The 24273-nt window shown below is 37.9% G+C and overlaps 1 protein-coding gene and 1 long non-coding RNA gene across 6 annotated transcripts; one reads left to right on the top strand and one right to left on the bottom strand.

The window, feature by feature from the left end:
* Positions 1–3606: 3606 nt before the first annotated feature.
* Positions 3607–4589, bottom strand: LOC140623473 (uncharacterized). The gene is made up of 2 exons (XR_012023084.1): positions 4458–4589; positions 3607–4367 (listed from the first exon to the last, which is right to left on the bottom strand). It is a non-coding gene; the product is annotated as an uncharacterized lncRNA (long non-coding RNA).
* Positions 4590–4675: 86 nt separating this feature from the next.
* LAMTOR3 (late endosomal/lysosomal adaptor, MAPK and MTOR activator 3) lies at positions 4676–18258 on the top strand. Of its 5 annotated transcripts, none has more exons than XM_072809955.1 (7): positions 4676–4874; positions 5144–5189; positions 7750–7784; positions 12141–12199; positions 14206–14339; positions 15409–15472; positions 17681–18258. In XM_072809955.1, the coding sequence occupies exons 2-7, from the start codon at positions 5181–5183 to the stop codon at positions 17752–17754; spliced, it is 375 nt and encodes a 124-aa protein (XP_072666056.1). In that variant the 5' UTR covers positions 4676–4874; positions 5144–5180; the 3' UTR covers positions 17755–18258. The 5 variants fall into 5 exon arrangements, with proteins under 5 accessions (XP_072666056.1, XP_072666055.1, XP_072666052.1 ...); XM_072809954.1 differs by having other exon boundaries at positions 4676–4955; XM_072809951.1 differs by having other exon boundaries at positions 4677–4841.
* Positions 18259–24273: the final 6015 nt, after the last annotated feature.

Genomic DNA, 24273 nt, shown 5'->3' with positions numbered 1-24273 from the left:
GTGATTGTTTATTGTATGCAAGCCAGAGATCGTTTGAATTAGTGATTTCTCAGGTGACTGCCTGAATCCAGGGTGTGAGGACAGTAAGTGATAGTATAAACGAGCAAGTTATTGCCTATGACTTTATAATTGTATTCTCCATGGGCCAAATCCCAAATCACAGCCAGAATCAGTATTAGCAAAACATTTTCCAATTTGGCCAATCTAAGTGATAAAATTTTCATTTTTGTATGTTGGAAAATCAGCAAGACTCTCCTTCCCATGAGTTTGTTTATTTTTAAAATATTTTATTTATTTATTCATGAGAGACCCCGAGAGAGAGGCAGAGGGAGAAGCAGGCTCCATGCAGGGAGCCTGATGCGGAACTCGATCCTGGGACTCCAGGATCACACCCTGGGCTGAAGGCAGACGCTAAACCACTGAGCTACCCAGAGATCCTGATAATTTTTTATAGGAAAGAAGAATTAAAAAAAAAAATTTTCTAATGGCTGAGTAATATTCCTCAGCCATTAGAAACGACAAATACCCACCATTTGCTTCAACGTGGATGGAACTGGAGGGTATTATGCTGAGTGAAGTAAGTCAGTCGGAGAAGGACATTGTATGTTCTCATTCATTTGGGGAATATAAATAATAGTGAAAGGGAATATAAGGAAAGGGAGAAGAAATGTGTGGGAAATATCAGAAAGGGAGACAGAACACAAAAACTCCTAACTCTGGGAAACGAACTAGGGGTGGTGGAAGGGGAGGAGGGCGGGGGGTGGGGGTGAATGGGTGACGGGCACTGAGGGGGGCACTTGACGGGATGAGCACTGGGTGTTATTCTGTATGTTGGCAAATTGAACACCAATAAAAAATAAATTTATTATAAAAAAATAAATAAAAAGAAAAAAATAAAAATAAAAAATAAAAATTGAGAGGTCCTAGGCATATACAAAAGCTAAGAGAAACTTAAGCTAAAAATAAGCAGAAACAAAGGCTTTTGATGCAACCAATAAAGTTAGAACTTTTACAACATGTACATATTTAACTGTTTAATGTATTATATTTATGGTATACTATTTCTCTAGAATGCTGTGTACTAGAAAATTTGAATAGTAAGATAAAATTTTGTGTGTGTATGTATACAGTTTCTACTAATTTCTTCCTGAACCTCAGGGATCAGCTGGTATACCCCCTTGGAGAACTGGTACATAGTGCTGATAATCCTTTAGGCTGGTAAATATTTTCCCTAGTCTTATACCAGCAGCAGTGAGTAAATTCAAAACAGATCCATAATTCAAAAACCCCCACACTTGGAAATTAGAAATCTAAGTTCTTTCAATTTGAGGATGTAGTGATATTTGGAGAGTTTAGAAAGCTATGCTCTCCCTTTTTTGCCACCCAAGAAGAAAAAAAATCAGTATTTTCCAGGTCAATTATCATTTATCAAAGTCATTAGGATGGATGTTAAGTGAAAAATAGCACTTCCGGAAATTAAAAGAACTTGCTAGAGTTCATGTTTTTATTTGCCTCTAAACTTGGGCAACTAAGAAGTTGTCATCAGGGCCAGAATTAACAGTTTCTTTTAATCACTTTTATTCCACAGATGCTGAATGAGTGTCTACAGAATGCAAGACATTTAGTCATTGCAGGAAACTGGAAAAAATCCAAAACATGACCCAGCCTTCTAGGTGTTAGGGTTTCATTGGGAAAACAAATCAAAACTATGACACATAAATTATGCACAAATATCAATTATTCTAGGTAACATATAGTAGCATTCAAGAGAATGTGATATGTGAGAAGATACTGTCAGAAAACAAGATTTACATATCTAAGGTTGGGCAGCTCGGGTGGCTCTGCGGTTTAGCGCTGACTTCAGCCCGGGGTGTGATCCTGGAGACTTGGGATCGGGGGAGGTCCCCCATCAGGCTCCCTGCATGAAGCCTGCTTCTCCCTCTGCCTGTCTCTGTGTGTGTGTGTGTGTGTGTCTAATGAATAAATAAGTAAAATATTTTTAATAATAAATAAATAAATATCTAATGTAGATATTACATTATCTGGGTGGCTCAGTCAGTTAAATGACCAACTCTTGATTTCAGCTCCCAGGTCATGATTTCAAGGTCATGAGATTTACCCCCTACATCGGGCTGTGTGCCCTGGGCATGGAGCCTGCTTAAGATGCTGTCTCCTGGGACACCTGGGTGGATTAGTGGTTGAGCATCTGCCTTCAGCTCAGGGCCTGATCCCAGGGTTGGGGGATTGAGTCCCACATAGGGCTCCCTGTGGGGGTCTGCTTCTCCCTCTCCCTCTATTTCTGTCTCTCTCTCCTTCTGCCCCTCCTCAACCCTGTGCATGTGCACACATGCGTATGTTCTTTCTCTCAAAAAATAAATACATATTTAAGGTAGAAAGTGAAGGGGTGCAGAACATGCCACCCCAAAATATGCCACTTAGGCATATTGATTATTTTGAACTGAAGGCACTAAGAAAACAGATGCAGGAAGGATTCTTTGATCTCTTTTACCAAAAAGCAGGTCTTAAAATTTCCTCTGAGAAAGGTGCCCTCTTACCAGGAAGAGAACATTCTTACCACCAAAGGCAAGACTGATGCCAAAATGGACCTGTACAAACAAGTCTACTAAATAATTTTTATCTGCCATTGGTTTCACGCATATATTTCAGAGTCACTGTCCCACAATTTACTGTCCCTTACCCAAGCCCCCTTTCTTGTCACATCTCCACAATTTGTTGTTCTTTGCATAAAAAGGTATTTAACCTGTGGACCTAATGATTTCTTTGGACCTTACTTCCTTCTGAAGACTGCCATATACACATAAGAATATTAAATAAATGTGTATGTTTTTCACCAGATAATGTATCAGTTTAATTCTTAGGCCCAGCCATAAAAACCTAAGAGGGTAGAAGTATGTTCTTCCTCCCCTGCAAGAGAAATAAACATTTGAGTTTAAAAGACCCTCCAGAACCAGTGTGGAGAAAGAATAACCAGTGATGGAAGGGTGAAGTAATCAACTTGGCTGGAGTACAGGATTCACATTAGAATGTATTTAGAAGTAAAATAGAATGCTTGTGTCAGTCTAAGACTGTCAACTTTATCAGTCTGCAGTGGTACATACATCGCTAAAGATTTTTTGAACAGCAGTAATGTGCATTGTTTTGGAAGGCTTATCTGGCCATTACTAAGTGGCTATTAATATCATCTTGCTAAATACAATAAGGGTTTGAATGAAGAATTGAAAGAATATAGATGAAAAAATCAGGAACAAAAGATTAGCAGTCCCAAACATGATACCTGACTAGTAGAATCATGGAAACAATACAGATACACATTAGGAAAAAAAGCTTAAATGAGAAATTTTTGGAGCTTTTGAGTCAGAGCTGACTAAAAGACATGTATGTAGAAATATCCAACAACCCACAAGCAGCTGAAAATGTGAACCTAGAATTCTGAGGAAAGGTGTAGACTTGGGACTCATTCTCAGGAAAATGGGAAAAGAGAAATACAGAAACCAAAGACAAGCTTTAAATGCCATCATCTAAAGAATCAGGAAGCAAACTAGACTGGGTGAGGACCGAAAATAAGTAAAGCAGCATCCCAGAAGCTAAGAAGTCAAAGGGTTTAATTCAAATAAGAAAAAGGACGTGAACTTCAAAATGTGAGTTGCTATGGAACTGTCAAGTTCACTTGTAATAATTTGGTCATTTTTAACAGTTTAAACAGCTGTGTAGTTTACCATTTCATCTTCTCAAGGATAACCAGGAAATCAGTGTCCACCATGTCTTGGGCTAGAGTTAATTCCTATCGCCCTCCGACTTTTAGGGGTTGGGAGCTGAAGATGAGGAGTCCTCAAGTTCCCATAGCCTTCGTTTTCTTACCACCAATTGTAGGTTTTTGTTACATGTGCAAACGAGCACCAAACAAAATATTGTTACTCCTTAGAAGTCACAGCCTCCTAAAACATGAGCCGACGGCAGGTTATCCAGTATCTGCACAAGTTGAGTTGCACAGCTGTGAAAACTCCAGGAGGCCCAAGGCTCCTCTATTCAATCTAGACAGGCCCCTGCAGAGCACTCTTGAAAAAGCCAAGGCAGAGGCGGACATTGGGGTCAGAAACCTATGAACCCGGGACCTACCTTCCCCCCTCCCCTCCCCTCCCCTCCCCTTTTTTCTTTCTTTTCTTTCTTTCTAGATTTTATTTTTAAGTACCGTCTTCAGCCAGTGGGGCTAGAACTCAGCACCCCGCGATCAAGTCCTATGCTCAATGGACTCAGCCAGCCGGGCGTCCCAGGCACCAGGGGCTTCAGGGCACAGGAATCCTGCATGCCGCTCAGCCTGTAAGCAACACCCCTTCAAACTCTCTCATCTGAAGATGAAAAAAGTCTTAAGATAACGGACCTTGAGAAACTAATGAAATGTACGCACCCTCCCCACACAACAACGTCGTCTCGCATACTTTTCCCGGGGCTCTTTAAGAGCCCGACGGTTTCCAGCGAAGCCCGCATCCACCAGCGAGCCGCCCCTCGTCCTTAAGCCTTGCGCAGGCGCAGGGAGCGGGCAGAGGGCTGGGGCGGGGCGGGGCGGGGCGGGGCCGGGAGGGGAGGGGCGGGGCCGGGAGGGGAGGGGCGGGGCGTGCCCGACGCCAAAGGCCCTCGCACCTCCCCGGAAATGCCGTGTCTTCGGGCCTCGGAGACAGAGAACTGCTTCCGGGAGCGCGGAGGAGGTCACAAGTCATGTGACGACGGCTTTCCGGGGAGACTTGTCTTTGAAACTGTCCCTGAAGTTACGGCGGAGAGAGCACCGCAGCCCAGAAAGCCAGTAACTCGAGCCGCTTCGCTCGGTATACAGCCGGGGCCCGCAGGGGGCGCGAGCGGTGAGACGGAGAGGGAGAGCACTGGCCTTCCCCTCTCCTTTGGGCCTACATGTCGGCGACTGGAGGGTGGAGTGGGCTGAGGTAGGGCATCCCAGCTTCCTTCTGGCTCTTTGGGAACTCCCACCTCGCTTGGGCTTCCCTGGTGCGAGTCCTAGAGCCACGGATCCTTGCCCGGCCGTGATGAGAGCCGACTCCGCTTATTAGGCTGGAGGTGAGAAGAGAGTGAGAAGAAGTCTTGAGGGGAGAATCACCAGGAGTTTCTCTTCCAGGAGTGGAGATTGATCCTGCGGAAGAAAGGGGTTCGTCATGGCGGATGTGAGTTAACACACCCACACAAGAGGAAGCGGGGAGGGTGGGGAGTTTGCTGGAGGCCTACTGCGCGGGGAGAGGCAGAGCTTCCCGAGCAGAAATGAGTTTACTTTTAACCCGCCCACCGCCATGTATTTTCTGTAGACTCCGGAGTGAGTGACTAACATGAAGAGATGTTCTGGGTCCTGAGTTTCTGCCCACGGTGAGGGCGGAGGACGCCAAGGTGTCTGAGGTGGAGAAAATTGTACTCTTGCCACTCCCCAGTCCAGCGGGCGTTAAGAGAGGCTCTGAACACCATTTGAATTTCTAAATGGCGTTTTGCGGCTGTGTGAATCTACTTTTTCCCAGTAAAGTGGTCATGACGTGTCTCTAGATTCACTGGAGGCAATTTGAGATGATTTCTGACTGATAACCTCATTAGCACAGCAACAAAACCCAAATTCGAAGTTTAGGAAACTTGATTGTACTAGTTACTAGGAACAACAGGGAATTAACACTACGAATCTTTATATTTTACATCTTGTTATTATTTTACTTCTGTACATGCTGGGCGTTCTTCGAAACACTGAACGTATGTAATTCTTACAACTTTCAGGAAGTAGGCACTGTTACTACCCTTGTGTTCTAGATGAGGATGCCAAGGCATAGAAAGGTGAAGTAACTTGCCTCAGGTTACACGGCTGGTAAGTTGTAGAGTCCAGGTACCAAGCCAGACAGTCTGACTCCAGAGTTTATGCTCTTAACCGCTAGGTTAAATGGTCATTAAACATTAATATGAATGTGATTTTTTTTCTTTTTGGTTGCAAGATTATGTGTTTGAATATTTAGGAACTTTGTATGCCTTTACATACAGACACTTCATTTTTGGGGGTGTTTGTCATTATGTTCTTGAGACCTTATTCTCCAGGCATCGTCAAATCACTATATATCTATTGAGCATCACCTTGCAAAGGTTGTTGCAATAAGGGCTGTGGGTGAAATAACAACAATTAAGGTATAATTCCTCTCTTTAAGGGTTTTTAAATTTCTTTTTAAGGTATAGTAAGCAGGTGATCATAAATGTATATACATTATTGTGTGAAAATTCGAAGAAGAGAGGGATTACATCTGGTTTGTATTTATCAGGAAAGCTTATTTGGAGTATTTGGTGGTTGAGATGAGCTCTAAATAAGTAGCATTTTTTCTTAAAATTCTTTTATAAAGAATTATTATTAAAATGAATAGTATAAGCAAAGTTTGAGAGATAGGAAAGGGAAAGAGATGTGTGTGGAGGAGCTGTGAGTTGTCCACTTTTGCTGGGGCTGAGGTTATGAGGGTGTGGTAGGAAGCAAGACTGTAAAATTAGGTGTTGACCGTATTGTAGAGAGGCTCAAATATTAAAAGAATTTGTAGAGAATTTTTTAAACAGTGGAGAGCCACTCAGATGTTGGTTCTCAGCCTTGGCTGCACACAGAATCATCTGGCACCTCTAACCCAGGTGAAAAAGTACAATAATATGGCTACTAGCATTGTAGAATTGTATGGGATAGAAATGGGAGACCAGCATACCAGTTGGACTAGCACAAGTCATAAATAAAAAAGTGAACCTGAATTATAATGTCAGTTGAAAAGGAGAGGAAGAGATCATTTTAAAAACATTTGACGTCACAAATCATTTAGAAGTGATAAAGGTGATGTTATTGATGTTATTAGGGTTAAATGTTACTCTGTGTTTCAGACCTGAATAATGGGATTGGTAGTGCCATTAGTGGAAACAATAAGAGATTGAGGAAATCTATATTTCACAAGAAATGTTATGAGTTGTATTTTAATGTGTGTGTTTAAGATAAGAGCAGAGGTTAAGATGGTGATGATAACATAAAATAAAATGAACATTCAGGTTTAGAGAATAGTAGGGATTAGAGGTTCAAAACAACAGATACCTGATTTACCTAGGTAGACCTCATAATTGATACCTAGATTGTCAGTGAAATTCACCAGGTGAGAAAGTGTAAGGAGAGGAAATAAAATAGTGTTTAATTTCTTTAGTCCCAGCTCTCTTCCATGCTTAACACTTGACACACATTGTCATTTACTGTAGTCATGAAAACAAATGGAGTTTCAGAGAAGTGAGTTTACCCATGATTGTTAAAGTGACATTAGAAGGCTTATCTGTGGACACAGAAAGATGTTTATAATACATTCTCAAGTGAACAAGACAGTGGCAACAGGATGTAAAATAGTATGAAAAATATGATCTAATTTTACAGCTAATATGTATTTGCTATATTTTTGTCCAGATAGGCTAATTAGTTTACATACATCTTCTCAATAAATTTTAACAACAGTCTTATGACATAGGTTCTGTGATTTATCCCTTCTCAACAAATAATGAAACTGGAGCTTAGAGAAAAAGGCTAATAAATAACTTGTTCCAAGTCACACAACTAGTATCAAAATCAGAAAGAAAACACAAGAAAGATTATGTGAGTGACAATTTAAAGTACCTGAAATGTGGGTGGGACAGTAACTAGAGAACCAGTACAAGGCATATTATTATAATGTGATTTCTTATATTCTCTTTCAGGACCTAAAGCGATTCCTGTATAAAAAATTACCAAGGTAAAAAATTACTAATTTGTTATTAAACAAATTCTGCATAATATATATTGATTTTATGTAACATTTCGTTTCTGTATATTATAGACTAGTATGTATATTATGCTGCTGTTTAGCATTTTCACATATTTGACATTAGCACAAGAAATATCCTTTGAATTTGCAGATAAATAATATGAGGCTTAGAGAAGTTATGTGACTTGTCTGAAGTTAAACAGCTCATGAATGCCAGAGGGCTAGAAGTTAGATTTCTTGTCACTTGAGAGTTCTTTCAAATATACTGTCAGCAGTTTACTGGATTATACTTTAAAGTAGTTAGAGCAGTTTTAAGGGGAAAAACCCTAAGAACATGCCTTTCCTCTAGTATCATTTTTAAGACCTAATTGCTGAGTCTGCATAACCCAAAAATGCTGGATATAGACAGCATTCATACTTGGAAAAATCACAAAGGTTTCTTTTGCCTGCACCCAGTCCATTCGATGCACCAGTATCAATTAGGTTCTGTGTGGACGACAGCAAACTTCCTTTTAGATATTTTTGTGGTTCAAAGAACTTTGTCACTTTAGTTGTATTAAAATTCACATTTAGCTTAGTGTAAAGTAATACCTGAGAGTTAAGAATATGAGAAAGAGAATACAACTTGAAACATCCATTTTTATATTTCAGCATTACTGAATGACCTTTGAGGTGTAAAAGTGAGATTTTTTTTTTTTTTTTTTTTTTACTTTTTTAAGAATTCTCCAAATGTGTGAATTTTAAAAGATTTTGGATGTCAATTTATTTCTGTAGGTAGGTTAAAAAAAAAAATTCTCTTGTTTGGATTTTTGCGTGAATTGTTTGACGTGGTTTGCCTATTGACTTGTGCCTTTACCCTGGCTGCAACCGGTAGAAATTAATGACCTTGTCTCCTGGGTTTGATTTATGTATATTTTTCTATATTCAGGAAGAACATACTATTGAACTGTTAAGTAACTGTTACTTCTGGTTTCATGTTAATGTAGTACTTGAATTCATTTTCACTCTCTTCCTTCTAGTACTTGCAAAACTAGAGCACTGATTCTGTTCTTAACATGATGAACAGGCTTTGCTTGGTAGTTCAGGGCCATGATGACTGTACAAGCCGAAACCGTCCAAAGCAATTTTAGTAATCCCTGGGGAAAATGACAGTTGTTTTGTGACCTTTAGAAGATTTTGTCAAAACATTAAAACCTTTTGTTGGTTCTGTTTGAAGGGATAGAAACAAATGCTAAAACCAATATTTGTTTAATACACCACAATTTAAAAACAGTGGAAATACTGAGGATTACAGTGTTAGTTTCTTTGTAGAAAACTTCTCAAGTGTGGTTTGAACAGTGCCTGCTTCTTTGCATATATAGTAAAATATATGAAAGGTAAAACCTTAAGATAAGGAGCAGGCATCTTTTCTGTGCCTTGGCAAATTGGCATACTCCTTTCTAAATGTGGATCAGCTTCCACCATTTTGTCCTTTGTACTGTTGATGTTCAGAGTTTTTTGCCAGCATCACTTCCTCTGGGAGATTTTCATCCTTTTCATCACAGCCCACTTTCGTAAATTCTGTCAGTAAGTGCACTTTCACGAAGCTCCTCTAACTGCACGTCTTGTGCACAACAGTAAAAATGTCAGCATTCTTTTGGCCAGTTATCTCATCTATGAGTGCTTGCTTTCTATTTGAATTTCACTTCCAGCATTGTCACCTTTACTTCCTTTGCTGTATTTCATCTTTATTAGCCAGTTCCCTATTTCAGTTCTGTTTTTCTTTTTAATGTCATATGCTTTTTCATTGGAAGACAAGGAGATAATAATACTCCATGCTTTACTGTCCCTGCATAAACTAAGTAACAGATGCTCAGTGACCAGTCACCGACACACTTTGAAAGAAGTGATGGGACAGTGTGCATCTGTCATTTACAGTTATTCACACAGTGATTTGTGTGAAGAGTTAGTGGAGTTTGTATTGTATGCCGTTACTCACTTAATACACCGTACTTCCTGAAATTTGAGCCATCCTGTCAGGGAGAGTGGAATTATTTCATTCAACTGTGGTAACTATAGTCCACATTGGAACTGTACAAAATGAAGGCTTTCTGTACTTAGGCTTTCTGTATCTGCCTCGTTGGAGGTTTAGCATATTGAATGGATGGTAAAATTGACCAGTAGGGTTGGAAAGATACCACACTGGCAACAAAATATAGGAGCAGAAGCCTAGTTGATATTTGTAAAAAGAGTATTTGTAAGAGTGTGATGAAAATCTTTCTATAGTAGAAGAAAGGGATTAGGACCATATGTTTGTTTTGGTTTGGTTTGGTTTTCCCCCACCACACAGTTCCCCTCTTGAAGGCACCCATTACCCTCGAAGTTAATTTACGCACCTAGAAACAAGCAGGTAAATAAGCACACATATTTATACATGTACACATAGGTCTTGGTTGAGGCTATTAGGACAAAGTGTACCATAGATTGGATTTCCTATAAATAAGTGAAATTCTCACAGTTGTGGAGGCTGGAAGTCCAAGATCGAGGTGCCAGCATGGTTGGATTCTGGTGAAGGCCGCTTTCTGAGTTGCACATTATAGACTTCACCTATCTCCATATGGTAGAAGGAGGGCTAGCTAGTCTCTAGCCTTAAGTAAGGGCACTATTCCCATTCTGAGGGCTCCACCCCATATCCTAATTGCCTCCCAAAGGCCCCACCTCTAAATACCATCACATTGGGATTAGGGTTTCAACATACAAATTTTGGGGGTGACATAAACATTTAGTCCATTGCAACAATACATATGTGTGCCTACCCTTGTTATTATATAAGTTTTGTTAACTGTACACACACTATGCAAAACTATGTTTTTTCACTTAACAATATACCTTTGAGACCAGTCCTTCCCAGTGCATAACAAAAAACCTTATTTTTAATGGCTGCAAAGTATTCCATTGTATATGTGTGTCATAATTTATTGATCTTGTCTTTCTTAATAGTTAGGTTTTTTCCTATTTCAAGTGATGTTGCTGTTGATAACTGTACAAAATTGTTTCTGTGTGTACATGTATCTGTAGAATATACTTTTATTTAACTAGTTTTTAAGAAGAATTTCTTTTATACATTAACCTTACAGAGAAAAAAAAAAAACCATGCAGAGCACATTTTAATCTGTAGATAATTCCAGAATTGAATGATCATGAAAAGTAATACCAGTAAATGTTTATACATGGTTATTTCATCGTTCTTACTTTTAATGTGAAGTTCATAAATGATAGTGTTTATAACATTTTCTCAAATTTTAATAACACTTCTCTGACTTAAAAGTTTTTGCCACTGGGATCTTTAAAGTTTAATTTCAGTATCTTAATATGAAAATTCCTATTTCTAACTTAAAACATTAAGGTTAACAAAGAATGATCTGGGTTATAGTTATCATTGAACATATTTCTGAGCAGCAGTCTAGCAGTCTTGGATATTACAAGATTATAGGGCTGAAAGTTGGAGAATGTTTTCCCATTCTAATTTTTAACACTTAAGTTTTGTGCTCTCGGAATTCTCTTAAAGAGTTAACACGTAAACTGCCTAACTGTCAGTGTGTGCAGATGACATTCTGATGGCAATTAGTAATAATTAATATTTGTGAATTTTAACTATCAGTTTCTACTTTACATGGATTATTTTATTAAATTTTACAATAGCTACATAAGTAGTTATTCCCATTTCATATTTTTAACAGGTGCTTACAGAGGTTTCATAACTAGCTCAGGGTGGTTTAAATAGTAAATGTAGGAGAGCCTAGACTGGACTATACAGTCACAGGTTTGATGATTCCACTTACTGCTTATTAGGCATAACTAAAAAGATTGCTACCAGACAGACCTTCATTCTTTCCAACCTGTTCCTTCAGCCTAGAGCAGTCTTTCTGTCAGTCTTCTGACCAGTGCCATAACACCTCAGCTTAACTACCACTGCCTTCCCTGACCCACTTGTCTAAATCACCCCCCTCTTCTAGGCTCTCATACCCCACAGATATCTTGATGGCACTTAATACCATTGTCACTATAGCTACTGCTGATGATAACCTGTCATACTTTCATAAATAATGGAAAGATAATTAGCCATTTTAATGGAGAATTATCTGTGTTTTAGATCTTTATCAATAGCATAAATTGGTAAGGATTATAAGGCATGGTTATTCAATTTCTGGAAGTTTTGGCAGAAATTTAGGAACTTACGAGGTCAGCAACTGAGTTGACAGTTTTTCAGAAATATACTTGAAAATCCCCGTAATGACTTTAAGGTACATATTTTGAGAAAATGAAATGCTTCATAATATTTTAACTTCTTTTTTTTCTTTCTAGTGTTGAAGGGCTCCATGCTATTGTTGTGTCAGATAGAGATGGAGTCCCCGTTATTAAAGGTAAAAACTGAGCCTGAGCCACCTGCATGTCAGTGTCATGTTTGCCTTTTTTTTTTTTTTTTTTTTTAGATTTTATTTATTTATTCATGAAAGACACACAGAGAGAGGCAGAGATACAGGGAGAGGGCGAGGCAGGCTCCCTGCAGAGATCCTGATGCAGGACTCAATCCCAGGACCCCAGGATCACAACCTGAGCCACCCAAGTGCACCTCATGTTTGCTTTTGAATAAAAACATATTTATGTCTGAGTAGGGCAGAAGGTAAGCATATAAAAGCTACTTCAGTAAATTTAGGCGATGGTCTCAGTTTAGGGGGAGATGTTTGCTTTTGTATGTTGAAGGCTGGGTTGGAGTTTATAACTTACTACATTTTGAATGGATTGTGTCATCATCAAGAGTTTAAACATGGGTTTATCACAAGCCCAATTTTGCATTAGAGACATTTGTGGTATAATGTAAACATTAGTAAATAGTGCTCAGACTAAGCATGTATGCAGCTGTATATATTATACACACACATTTCCCTAATATATAATTTTTGATCAGTACTACTGGTGGTTGTGGGATAAACTTCCGTACATTTGAATTCACATATATTGGTTTTTTTGTTGTTGTTGAGTCTCTGTTAATTTTCTCCTTCTTTCCTAGAAATAAGATATTTTTTAAACTGCTAACTTCACAATTACTTTAATTAATTAGACTCTAACAAGACTTTCTCGCCTAAAGAAGAGCTTGTTAACCTAAAAACTATTTTTTTTCCTTGATTTTCAGCCTTTTTTTTTTTTTTTAGGTTTTATTTATTTACTTATTTGAGAGAGAGAGCACTAGGCATGAGAGCAGTGTAGAGGAGCAGAGGGGGAAGGAGAGGGACAAGCAGACTCTGGCCAGAACCAGGAGCCTGACATGGGGCTCAGTCTCATGGCCATGAGATCATAACCTGAGCTGAAATCAAGTCAGTCACTTAACTGACTGAGCCACCCAGACGCCCCTCAGCTTTTTAAAATATATATGATGTCACTGCATCAGTGTGTATTAAGACTATTTTTACTACTTGTTTCTTAATATGTCATCACATGGATGTTCCTAGTTCTTTAGGGATGCTGTAATAGATTTACCAAAGAAAGATTAAGTAATGTTCTTTACATTTATTTTCCACCTGAGGTTATCATCTGTGTCAGATAATTTTAGACTTTAGAATTCAGAGAAAGTTTAGAAATCACCTAATTTAGTTCTTTCATTTTGTAAACAAAGATGGTCAAGTGCAAAAAGTACATCGTTAGTTCAGAGTTACAAGTGAGTCAGTAACAAGATAGTAATAGAACCAATTATCTTCTGATGTGTGGTTCAGTGTGCATTCTAAGCCACCATACCATGGGCAAGTAGTCACCTGCCTTTTCACCTTTTCTCAGTTCTGGTATTGAGGGCTTTGAACAAAATCAAAATAATGTTGGAGATTTCCCAGCTCTAATGTTCTTTCTTAGGATCTCTGTATTAAGGCCTTAAGCTCTGCACTTATTGGTAGAACTAACTCCATTCAGGCCTTATAATGAGTGAAAGAAACTTAAAACAAATGGCTAGCTGCAAAATTATTAAATATCTTCAAGTGATGTGTTATAGGTTTTATGAGAGCAAAGGTTTTCTGGAAGCTTTTTTCATTATTATATTCTGACTTGGCTCTCAGTTAACCAGAACATTTAGTTTATTAAATGTACTGATTAATTTGTGTTTTAAAGTAGGTATTAAGAAAATATATACATTTAGAATTCTTTGAAAAAAATTACGAGGATCAGTATTTCCTCCCTTAGTTAGGATCATTCAGTTTCTCATTGAGCAGTTTTTCTCACCAAAATGGATGAGACCCAATTATTGATATGATCTTCAGCATTGTGAAGCATAGTACCTCTTGTGCTCAATATTTTCACTGATTTATGTTTTTTAAAAAAAAGTACGATAAACTTCTATCATATCCACTGCATTGATTTTTATTTAAATCATTTGTATTTCCAGTGGCCAATGATAATGCTCCAGAGCATGCTTTGAGACCTGGTTTCTTATCTACTTTTGCCCTTGCAACAGACCAAGGGAGCAAACTTGGTCTTTCAAAAAATAAAAGTATCATCTGTTACTATAACACCTACCAGGTAGGTTCATAATAATTGAATGGTTTGCTGCTTTCACCTATTATTATAATAGTCTTCTATATAGAATAACTAATGTTATTCTAAATTTTAGTTTTGAAATGTGGATGGCATTTTAAAATCTTAGCCTTCAAAGTTGTGTTGAATTGTAGTAATTGTCTTCACATTTTATTCCAGTATACCAGGAATTAATTAATATGGAAAAGTGATTAAAAGATTTATTAATAAAGTACATTATCCTAAAAAGAGAAGTCAGGTCACTCTTACCTCCAGTAGATGGTGCCCTTAGCTTAACAAATATGATTTCTCAAATGACACACTTATTTTGTTGTTGTGACAAATAAAAAGTTCCCTTTGATGGTCACATGATAAGTTACTAAAATTTGTTATTGCTGCTAATTCCTTCATTTGGTTTAAAGATATATATAAGTGAGGTTATTATGAGAGAATTTCATTGCTACATACCTCTTGATGTGTAGCTGCATTTTTTTGTTTAGAATAAATTAACAGCTTCTGCTTTAGAGCATTGTTTCCCAGAATTTGATTCATGTACTGCTGATGTTACACAAGTGACATTTTTTATTTTAAAAAATAAATACACATATTCTCATGTGTATTAGGCAAAAGATAACAACCCCTTTTGACCTTTAATTTTACTAATAAAGATTAGTTTGAAACTAACTTTTTTTAAGTGATAGTTGATTTGAAGTTTAAATTAATAGTGTTACAGGAAGCAGGAAAATCATCAAGATATAATTACTTGAATGAGAAATACTGACTTTAGCCATGTAATCAAATATTTCTGGAGTCCCTGCCATGTAATAATTGACACACTGCTAGGCTTTGGAGCTAGAGAAATGAAGATGACATAGTCCTGCCTTCAAATCTCTGCAGGTTGAATAATGATAATGTCTCTAAGAGATACTCTGTGGTACAGAAATACTTATTTTCAGCTCTTTCATATTACATGATGCTAGGTAGTATCTTACCCATTGGCCATTTAAATAAAAGTTTTGAAAAATTAAGATATTTTATTTGAGTAACATTTACTTAGATCTTACTTTCTTTTTAGGTGGTTCAATTCAATCGTTTACCTTTGGTGGTGAGTTTCATAGCCAGCAGCAATGCCAATACAGGTGTGTTTTAACTACCTTAAATACAGCTTTTAATTTCTTGTAATACCATATCTGAGCAGTATAATATGATAGAAATAGTAGATTTAGAGTCAGCAAAGCTGAATTAATGGCCCAACTCCACCATCTATTCCTTGGTCTCCAGAAAAGTAACTTCTCTCGATTCTGTTTTTCCTAGCTGTATAATGGAGCTAATACCTGCTTTCTTTGTCTGATGGGGTTATTTTCTAGTTCAAATGAACATTGTATGGGTAAGTGATCTTTTAAGAGAGAAAGGAAAATTAAATTATCTTCAGCATTGGAATGCTACATTTTGCTCACATTTGAAACAACTTAAGAAAATAGAGTGGAAAAGATAATCAGACACATAAAATGGTCAAGGATGAGTTCAATTCCATGTAGACCAATCTATTAGAGATTGTTAAATCTTGAATGATATTGGGCAAAATTAATGTGATTTAGATTTTAAGAGTCTGACTAGGATGAACATACATGTGTTCTTTCTAAGGGCCAAAGATTTTGAGAACACACACCACCAGGAAGCTGTATTTTCTATAGCAGATCATAGGATCCCATTATATCCAGTGACCTTGACCAGATATTTATGTTTAAAATAATGACTGTATTCTGTAGTTTACATACTATACTCCCTCTTGGATAAAGTGGGAATTTTTTTTTAAGTATTGACTCCTTTAGATTTGACTGCTATTTAGAACTGTTATACATTCTTTTTTCTGCTTTTTTCTTTCCAAGTTGTTTGAGCACATTCTGTTTCCAGCTGTGTCACTGAAACTTGTCTTTAGATGCCTTGTTTTTAAAATGAGGGGTTTAGAATTGATGATCTAGAAGGTCTCTTCCATTTTTAAATGTTTCAAAGCTGTAAAATAGTATATGTGAAAATACTTTGTAATTTATATAGGATAGTTGTGGTGTTGATATTTAAAGTATATTAAATATCAGTTGTGATCAGTCACCATCATATACTGAGTCATCAGTTGTTACAAATTTTGATAATGTACGGAATTATATTTTAGTACCTAGAACATTTTTTTTAAATGTTTTCTTCCACTCTCTGGTATGTATGTATGTATGTATGTATGTAAGAGAGAGGAGAGAGCAGATTGGGGGGGGGGAGGGGAGAGGGAGAAGCAGACTCCCAGCTGAGAAGGGAGCCTGAGGTGGGACTTGATTCCAGGACCCCTGGATCATGACTTGGCCAGGGGCAGTTGCCCAACTGACTGAGCCACCCAGGCACCCAACCTAGAACATTTTGAGAATCCCAGATGCTTTTAATATTCTGTGAAATAGAGGAAGATCTTTGAGCATAAAACAAACAGTTTCTAAGATATTTAAGATAAATAACTTTTTACTCTGACAAACTAAGGAAAAGCTAGATAGGCTAATTTCTAGACTACATTGTCTCCCAGATTCAACACTAAATTTGCAACATGGAAGTTTATGTTTTACACTCCTGCCATTCATCTTTAAAATTAATTTTTTCAATTGAAATACCCATTTACACTTGAGCTTTACTGAATTTATAAAATAGTTTTCTAATATTTCTTTATTCAAGGTTGAAGCAGCCTGTTTACTTGTATTTTGATAAAGTCTGTTAGAATCTGTTCAGGAAGAAAAGTGTACTTTTTTTTTTTTAATTTATTTTTTTTATTTTTTAAAAGATTTTATTTACTCATGAGAGACAGAGAGAGAGAGAGAGAGAGAGAGGGGCAGAGACACAGGCAGAGGGAGAAGCAGACTCCATGCAGGAAGCCCGATGTAGGACTCGATCCCAGGACCCCAGGATCACGCCCTGGGCCAAAGGCAGATGCTAAACCACTGAGCCACCCAGGGATCCCCCCAAAGTGTACCTTTTTAAGTAAAAATCTTGTATCATTTCTGATCAGTACAGATTTTAAAACAATAAAGTATAAATTATTCTTTTCAAAACTCTTAACAAAATTACAGTACATATAATTTATATCTTCTAATACATATGAATATTTTTAAATGTATTTACTTTAATAATGAAAATAAACTTCATAATGAAAAGAGGTTTTGATTAGTTAGAATTATAGTATTTTGCTTTATTTATGGGGAATAAACTAGATCTTGTTTGCTTTTTAGTAATTAAATTTGACAGTAGGAAATCTAAGTCAAAGACTTTTTCAAGAATATTTTTCTGATGTTCTAATTTTCTTATCTGTGTTTTAGGACTCATTGTCAGCCTAGAAAAGGAACTTGCTCCGTTATTTGAAGAATTGAGACAAGTGGTGGAAGTTTCTTAATCTGGCAGTGGTTTTGACGTAAACCTTTTCATCATAACAGACACAATATCAATCCAGCAATCTTTAGACCACAACAATACTTGTATCCATGTACTCAAGAAAGGGCCCCTTTTCCCACCTTACACTAAAGAAAGAGCCTATAGTTATAATTTATGGACAGATTGATTGTTATCTTTTCTTGTGTAGGGTCTTTTCTTGACTTAGTGAGATCTGGGGTTACCACAGAAACGGCTCATTACATCACAGCTCCCATGGAGTTAGTCCAGTCACAGATATGCATGAGATTCTATTCATTGGATCAGAATCAAAATGATACTTTGATCCACTTGAGCCATTAAGTGCTCCCTATTATATAATATGCCCAGGCCTGCAGAATGAAGCAGACCCTTTTTATTGTGAATAATAATGAGGACATATTTTTCTTTATATTGTTTTATTTCTTTGCATTGAGTGTGAGGAAGATAAATGGCTTAGTAAAAGTAATAAAATCAGTACAATCACTAACTTTTCTATGTATATATTATTTTGCAATATAAGTGAATATTACTAATTGATTTGATTCTTTTCAGAGGGTGCTGCTCTTTAATGAAAATGATAGCTAATGGTTTTTTTCTCCACTCTGCTTTCTATAACCAATCAGTGTTTTAATGTTTGTGTGTTCTTTATAAAATTTAGAAGTAATTCATTATTGAATTCTGTTTCCAGAATTGGTATGTATGTAAACATGGTAGTACAGCCTTTTTTTTTTTTTTCATACATGAGTATAAATAAAATAGTATTTTTTAAAGTATAGTTTGAGCACTAAATAGGTTTCTTTTCTGGCTTCTTTCAAAAGTTTAAAGAATATAATTAACTGAATTCATTTTCAACTACATGAATTATCAGTGAGTTTTGCTTACAGTTGTTGGTTTGGAGACTGTTGTACCTAGTGTCAATTGGAAAGTAAACCCTCATCCATGAGCCTAATTTACTTTCTTTGAAAGAAGTATCTTGGTTCTAGAATATGCCCTTTATATTCAGGAAGGCAGTCCACCATTCAGAGTTGTTAGTTTCTTTGGGTTCTTTGACAATCAGAGTTTGTCACTGGTAGAGTTCAGTACACCTGCATTGAGCACCTGTTGTGTGCCATGCACCAGAGCTACCACACTGCAGAATTCTAAGAAGTACAATTCATATCCTATTTGTGCTCCAGAGGTACCTTTCATGTGGAATGTGTGAATGCTGTCCCTGGAGTTGTGCAGTGAGTAGTCAGCCACTGTGCCTGCTTGCCTTTTCTTCCCTCTCTCTCTCTCCTCCCTCCCTCCTCCTCTTCCCCTCTTCCTGCTTTTATACAAACATGCAACTAAGTTATGGTACCTTCTTTTGAAGAACTTACAGCTCCGTAAATAAAAACAGGCATAGGATATAGTGATACAGCTATCCAGGATGCTGTAGAAACCCAGAGGTGGAGGGATTTAAGTTGGGCAAGAGCAGTAGCCTTTATGTGGAAATAGAAGCAGGGGACATGTTTGATCTGCAGGGAGCTATCAATAGTTCATGAAACCTAATAAAGCATTGAATGTGCACATTATAATGTAGAAATACCCCAAAATAAAATAAAATCTAGAATTCCCATTATCTGGGATTATTACTGAATAGTGTACAGGAGATTGTTGCTAATGCAATGCAGAACGTTAACTTCAGATGATAATATATGCCTAAAAATCCCAAGAAAGGAAACTATAATAAATGGAGATACTTTTAATCCTCCCATGGTGAATACTGCTACTATTAAAATTTCTGTTTGAAAGAGATAAATTGTTCTACAGCTTACCTGTAAAAGTAAATAGGTAAAAATCAGAAATATTTGAAAAGGTTATATAAAACTAGATGAACTAGTTTTAAAAGGTAGTATAAACTTGATTAGGTACACAATTAAGTGGGTCAATGGAACAGAAAAACCCAGAAACAGACTTTACTGTGGACATATGAGGACTTAAAACATTATGAGGATGACATAAGCCAGTGGGAAAAGGATTATTCAATAAAGTAGGACAGGCATTTTTTATGCCTTTCTGGTAGAAGTGTATATCTTGTATACCCTTTATATAGGACTCTATGGCAGTCTCTGTGAAACTTCCAAATGCACATAACCTTTGGCCTCATGTATTAGAATTCTCCAGAGAATTAGAACCAGTAGGATACACATTTTTTATTATGTATAAATATATATTATAAATGTTACACAAATATAAAACACTTAGGAGGAATTGGCACTCATAATTCTGGAAGCTGAGAAGTACTATGGTCTGCCATCTGCCAAGATGGAGAACCAGGGGAGCCAATGATATAAATCCCACTGAAGGCAGAAGACAAGTTAACATGTCTTAAATCAAGAGTGAGGCAAACGGCAAATTCCTTCCAATTTTGTTTTATTCATACTTTCAATGGATTGGGTAATGCCTGCTCCCACAGCACAAGGCAATCCACTTAGTCCACAGGTTGAATGATGGAACATCATCATAGACAAGAAATAATGTTTATTTGGGCACCCTGTGGCCAGTCAAGTAGATTAAAAAAATTACCACACCCAGCAATTCCACTTCTAGAAATGTCTACTGATGGAAATGGACATGTACAAAACTATGTGTTTGTAGGTATATTCATTGCAATTTGGTGATAACCAAAAGAATGGATACAACCTAAATATCCCATCATAGATAGGGTAAGCCCTATTTTCTGGGCTTCTTAACAGTACCAGTTTATACCTGTTATTTTTTGTGTAATTATTAATGTTACTTCTTTCTCTTTTTAAAGATTTTATTTATTTTAGAGAAAGGGAAGAAGAAGGAGGGGAAAGAATCCCAAACAGACTCCCACAACCCTGACCTTAGCTAAACCAAGAGTGGGTTGCTCAACTCACTGAGCCACCCAGGTGCCCCTATTAATGCTCTTTTCAACTCTCAAGTGTCTCATTTTAGATAAATTGTTAGTCACCCTAATCAGAGGATTAGTTAAATAAGTTACTACATTTGCCCAGTGGAAAAGAAAAAGGGAGAAGTGCTTTAGTTACCGAGATAGAAATCCAATATATGTTCAGTGAGAAAAGCATGGTGTGAAATTGCATGGTGTGCTGCAATTTATATATAAGAAATAAAAATACACTTGTATGTACATGTTTGTAACAGTAGGGAAGGACCTGGTAACACTTGTAGCCTCCAAGGAGTAGCGCTAGGTACCTGGGGAACAAGGGTCCCAGGAATGAACCTTTTCAGTGTAAACTTCATTGGTTTATGAATTTTTAACTTCAAAAATAATAAAATATTCCAGCAAGCAAAATTTATAATAACATGGTTGATGCGGTATTTGGGGAAGAAAATTGTATTAAGGATTGCCAAAGAAACGGAAGCAGAATATATATGTATTAAATTAATTTCAAGGAATGTGATTGCAGGAACTGGCTGGTCCAAAATCTGTAGGGCGGGCCAGAGGGCTGGATATCCTCAGGCAGTAGCTGAGACTGCTGTCTTCAGGCAGAAGACTTCGATTTCCTACGGAAACCTCAGTTTTGCTTATAAGGCTGGCCTTTCAACTGGATGAAGCCTGCTCATATTATGGAGAATAATCTCTTCTATTTAAATTCAATGGATTCAGGATGATGGATGTTAATTTAAGCACATCTACAAAATACATAGCAACACATAGATTCATGGTCTATTGAATAGGTACGATGGCCTTGCTAAGTTGACACCTAGAACTAACCTCGGACTACCCTTGTGGGCTCGGCATCATATACATCTTCCTAAAGCATACTTACCTTCAAATAAAGTCAGTAGCCAACTTATATTTCTGTCAAACCTCAAACAACTAACCTACATACAGAAAAGATGTTCACTTTCCCCAGAGGATGCAAAGTACTTGGGCGTTCATTCACTTTTTTCCTTCATATACCATATTTTTTTTAATATTTATTCGAGAGGGGGGGAGGGGCAAAGGGAGAGGGAGAATCCAAGCAGACCCTTGCTGAGCACAGACCCTGACACAGGGCTCGATCCCAGGACCCTGAGATCATGAGCTGAAACCAAGAGTCACTCAACCAACTGAGCCACCCAGATACTGTAGTTTAAAGACTGATGTGAGATTAACCCTTTTTAATACATCTTAAGTTGAATGATAAAAGAATACAAGAGGAAAGTTTTGCTTAATACGTGTATTCATACGCATTCATGTACACACAAACATTCATAACAAGAAATACAATAATCACAGTCCTTGTGTCTCCAGCTGAGTATGTAGCTGTAGCTGGTATTTGTAAGGGCCCTCCATTACCCATTCCATATTCCTTTTGCCCTCAGCAAGCACCTCAGCTGATCACAGCTCTAGCCTGTGGGGTGACCGAAACCTTTATTTCTGGAGAATCCAACCCATTGGTAGTCCTGCCTGAATTGTAGTTTTCCATTGACTTTAGTCATGGGACTCGGTGATCCTGAGATTCTCTAGAGGATGTGCTGTGTCATGAACATACTCTTCCCTCCATGGTGCAGTAGCAGCCCAGTGTCCCCCTGGAAGTCAGGACCAATCGGCCCAGTCAGTACAGTTAATTCCCTTCTTTACCTGCTGATTCCAACGGAGAAGTCCAATGAAGCTGGTAGCGACAGAATGCTTCCACCATTCCTTGCTTTGAAACCAAAACCTCTAGACTACCACAGCATTAGAATATGGAGACACTGCCCAGCCCAGCTAGATATTGCCACTTACATGGTGCTCTAACGGAGTCTTCAAAAGGCCATTCCACCATTTTATCAGGGCTGCAGCTTCAGGATGATGGGGAACATAGTAAAACCAACAAATTCCATGACGGGTATGTGATTTATATTAACTCCAAAATCCAAGGAGGCCCGTTAGGTATTGTGCCTCTTTTTTGGTTGTGAAAAGGGCCAGATGCAACAAGTTATCCTTTACCTTAGAAGAGCTGTCTTGACCTGTCTCATACCACTGGGCCCCCAGAATTTCAGTGAGATGAAAGCCCCTGAGTTTTTGCTGAATTTATTTCCCACCCTCAACCAGATATCTTACCACTAAGTCTAGAATCGTTGCTGCCTCTTGCACCTTAGGTTCAATCAGCATAATGTTATCAATACAGTGGACCCATGTGATGTCTTATAAAAAATGTGATCAAGGTTGGTGTGGACTAAATTATGACATAAGGCTGAACTGAAGTAAGATAAATCTCCAAGGTAGGATGGTGAAAGGTGGATTGCTGGCCTTACCAGATAAAGCGAGCTGCTTCCGGCGGTCTTTGCTAATAGCAAAAACATTTGCCAGATCAATAGCTGCATGTCAGGGACCGGAGGATGTGTTAATCTCAAGCAATGAAATCACATCTAGAATCGTAGCTGCGGTTATAGTCACCACCTGATTGATAATCCACTGTCACCCTATGAGATCCACCTGTTCTCTGCAGGGTTCAAATAGGTGGGCTGCACGGGGATGTGGTGGGAATCAACCACCCCTGCATCCTTCAAGTCCTTGACGGTGACACTTATCTCCGAAACCATTCCAGAAATGTGGTATTGCTTCTGGTTTACTATCTTCCTAAGTAGAGACAGTTCCAGTGACTCACCTCTGTCCTTTCTGACTACAGTAGGTCTCCACAGTGCAGGTCAGAAAATGGAGGTGGATATTTGCCAGTTCCCAAGTCTATACCAAGTAAGCATTCTAGAACTGGAGAAATAACCACAGGTTCAGGAACTCACTGGCCCTGCTTCTCTGGTTTCATCTTTGCTTCTTCTGTGGAAGACCCAGTCCCTTTCAAATGTCTTCCAGATATTTCTGGGAGCCCCCCCGTGAGCCCTATAGATCTACTTCTGAAACCAGTTTTTGCAGAGACCTACCCATTTCATTTACTCTTGCTCATATTCTCTGGGAGTTCCATCCTGGCCACTGCTACTGTAGTGAGAACATGAGCGCCTAGACGCTGCTGAAGGCTAAGGGTGCATTCTGCACAGCTATACATGTGACACAACTTACAATCCCTACGTGTTCCCCTTAGGACCCTAGTGAAACCACTCCTTTACATTTTCACTGTGGGAGTAAAAGACAAGAGTGTGCTCGGAATCGCCCTGCCCCCATGATGAATGTCCATAACCCATCAGCAAAACATTCGCACTACGACTTTCTCTTCCCTTGGGTGGATTCCTTCTCAAGAAAGTGCTCGGTTTCCTTTTATCTGCAGGTTCACTAGACCAGAGCTACTAGAAATGGGGTCCACAAGCCGGGCTATGGAGCCTGTTAGCAGTACGTGACAAAATAACACAGGGGTTGAGAGTAAAGTGTTTACTTTATAGCAATTAGACATAACCAACTTAATGTCTGTTGATTTTGATAATAAAAAATTGAGATTTGTGATATTTGTAGTTTTACCTCATGTCTCTAATGACTTTTTTCCTTGGGTTTTACAAAATCTCAGTCTATGATAGATCAGAAATTTAAAAACAGAAAGAAAAAGGAAATCTGGTCCTTCCCTACTGATGATTTAAG

This window comes from Canis lupus, chromosome 33 (assembly GCF_048164855.1).
Source record: "Canis lupus baileyi chromosome 33, mCanLup2.hap1, whole genome shotgun sequence".
Taxonomy (NCBI): domain Eukaryota; kingdom Metazoa; phylum Chordata; class Mammalia; order Carnivora; family Canidae; genus Canis; species Canis lupus.
This window is presented reverse-complemented; position numbering and strand designations above follow the sequence as displayed.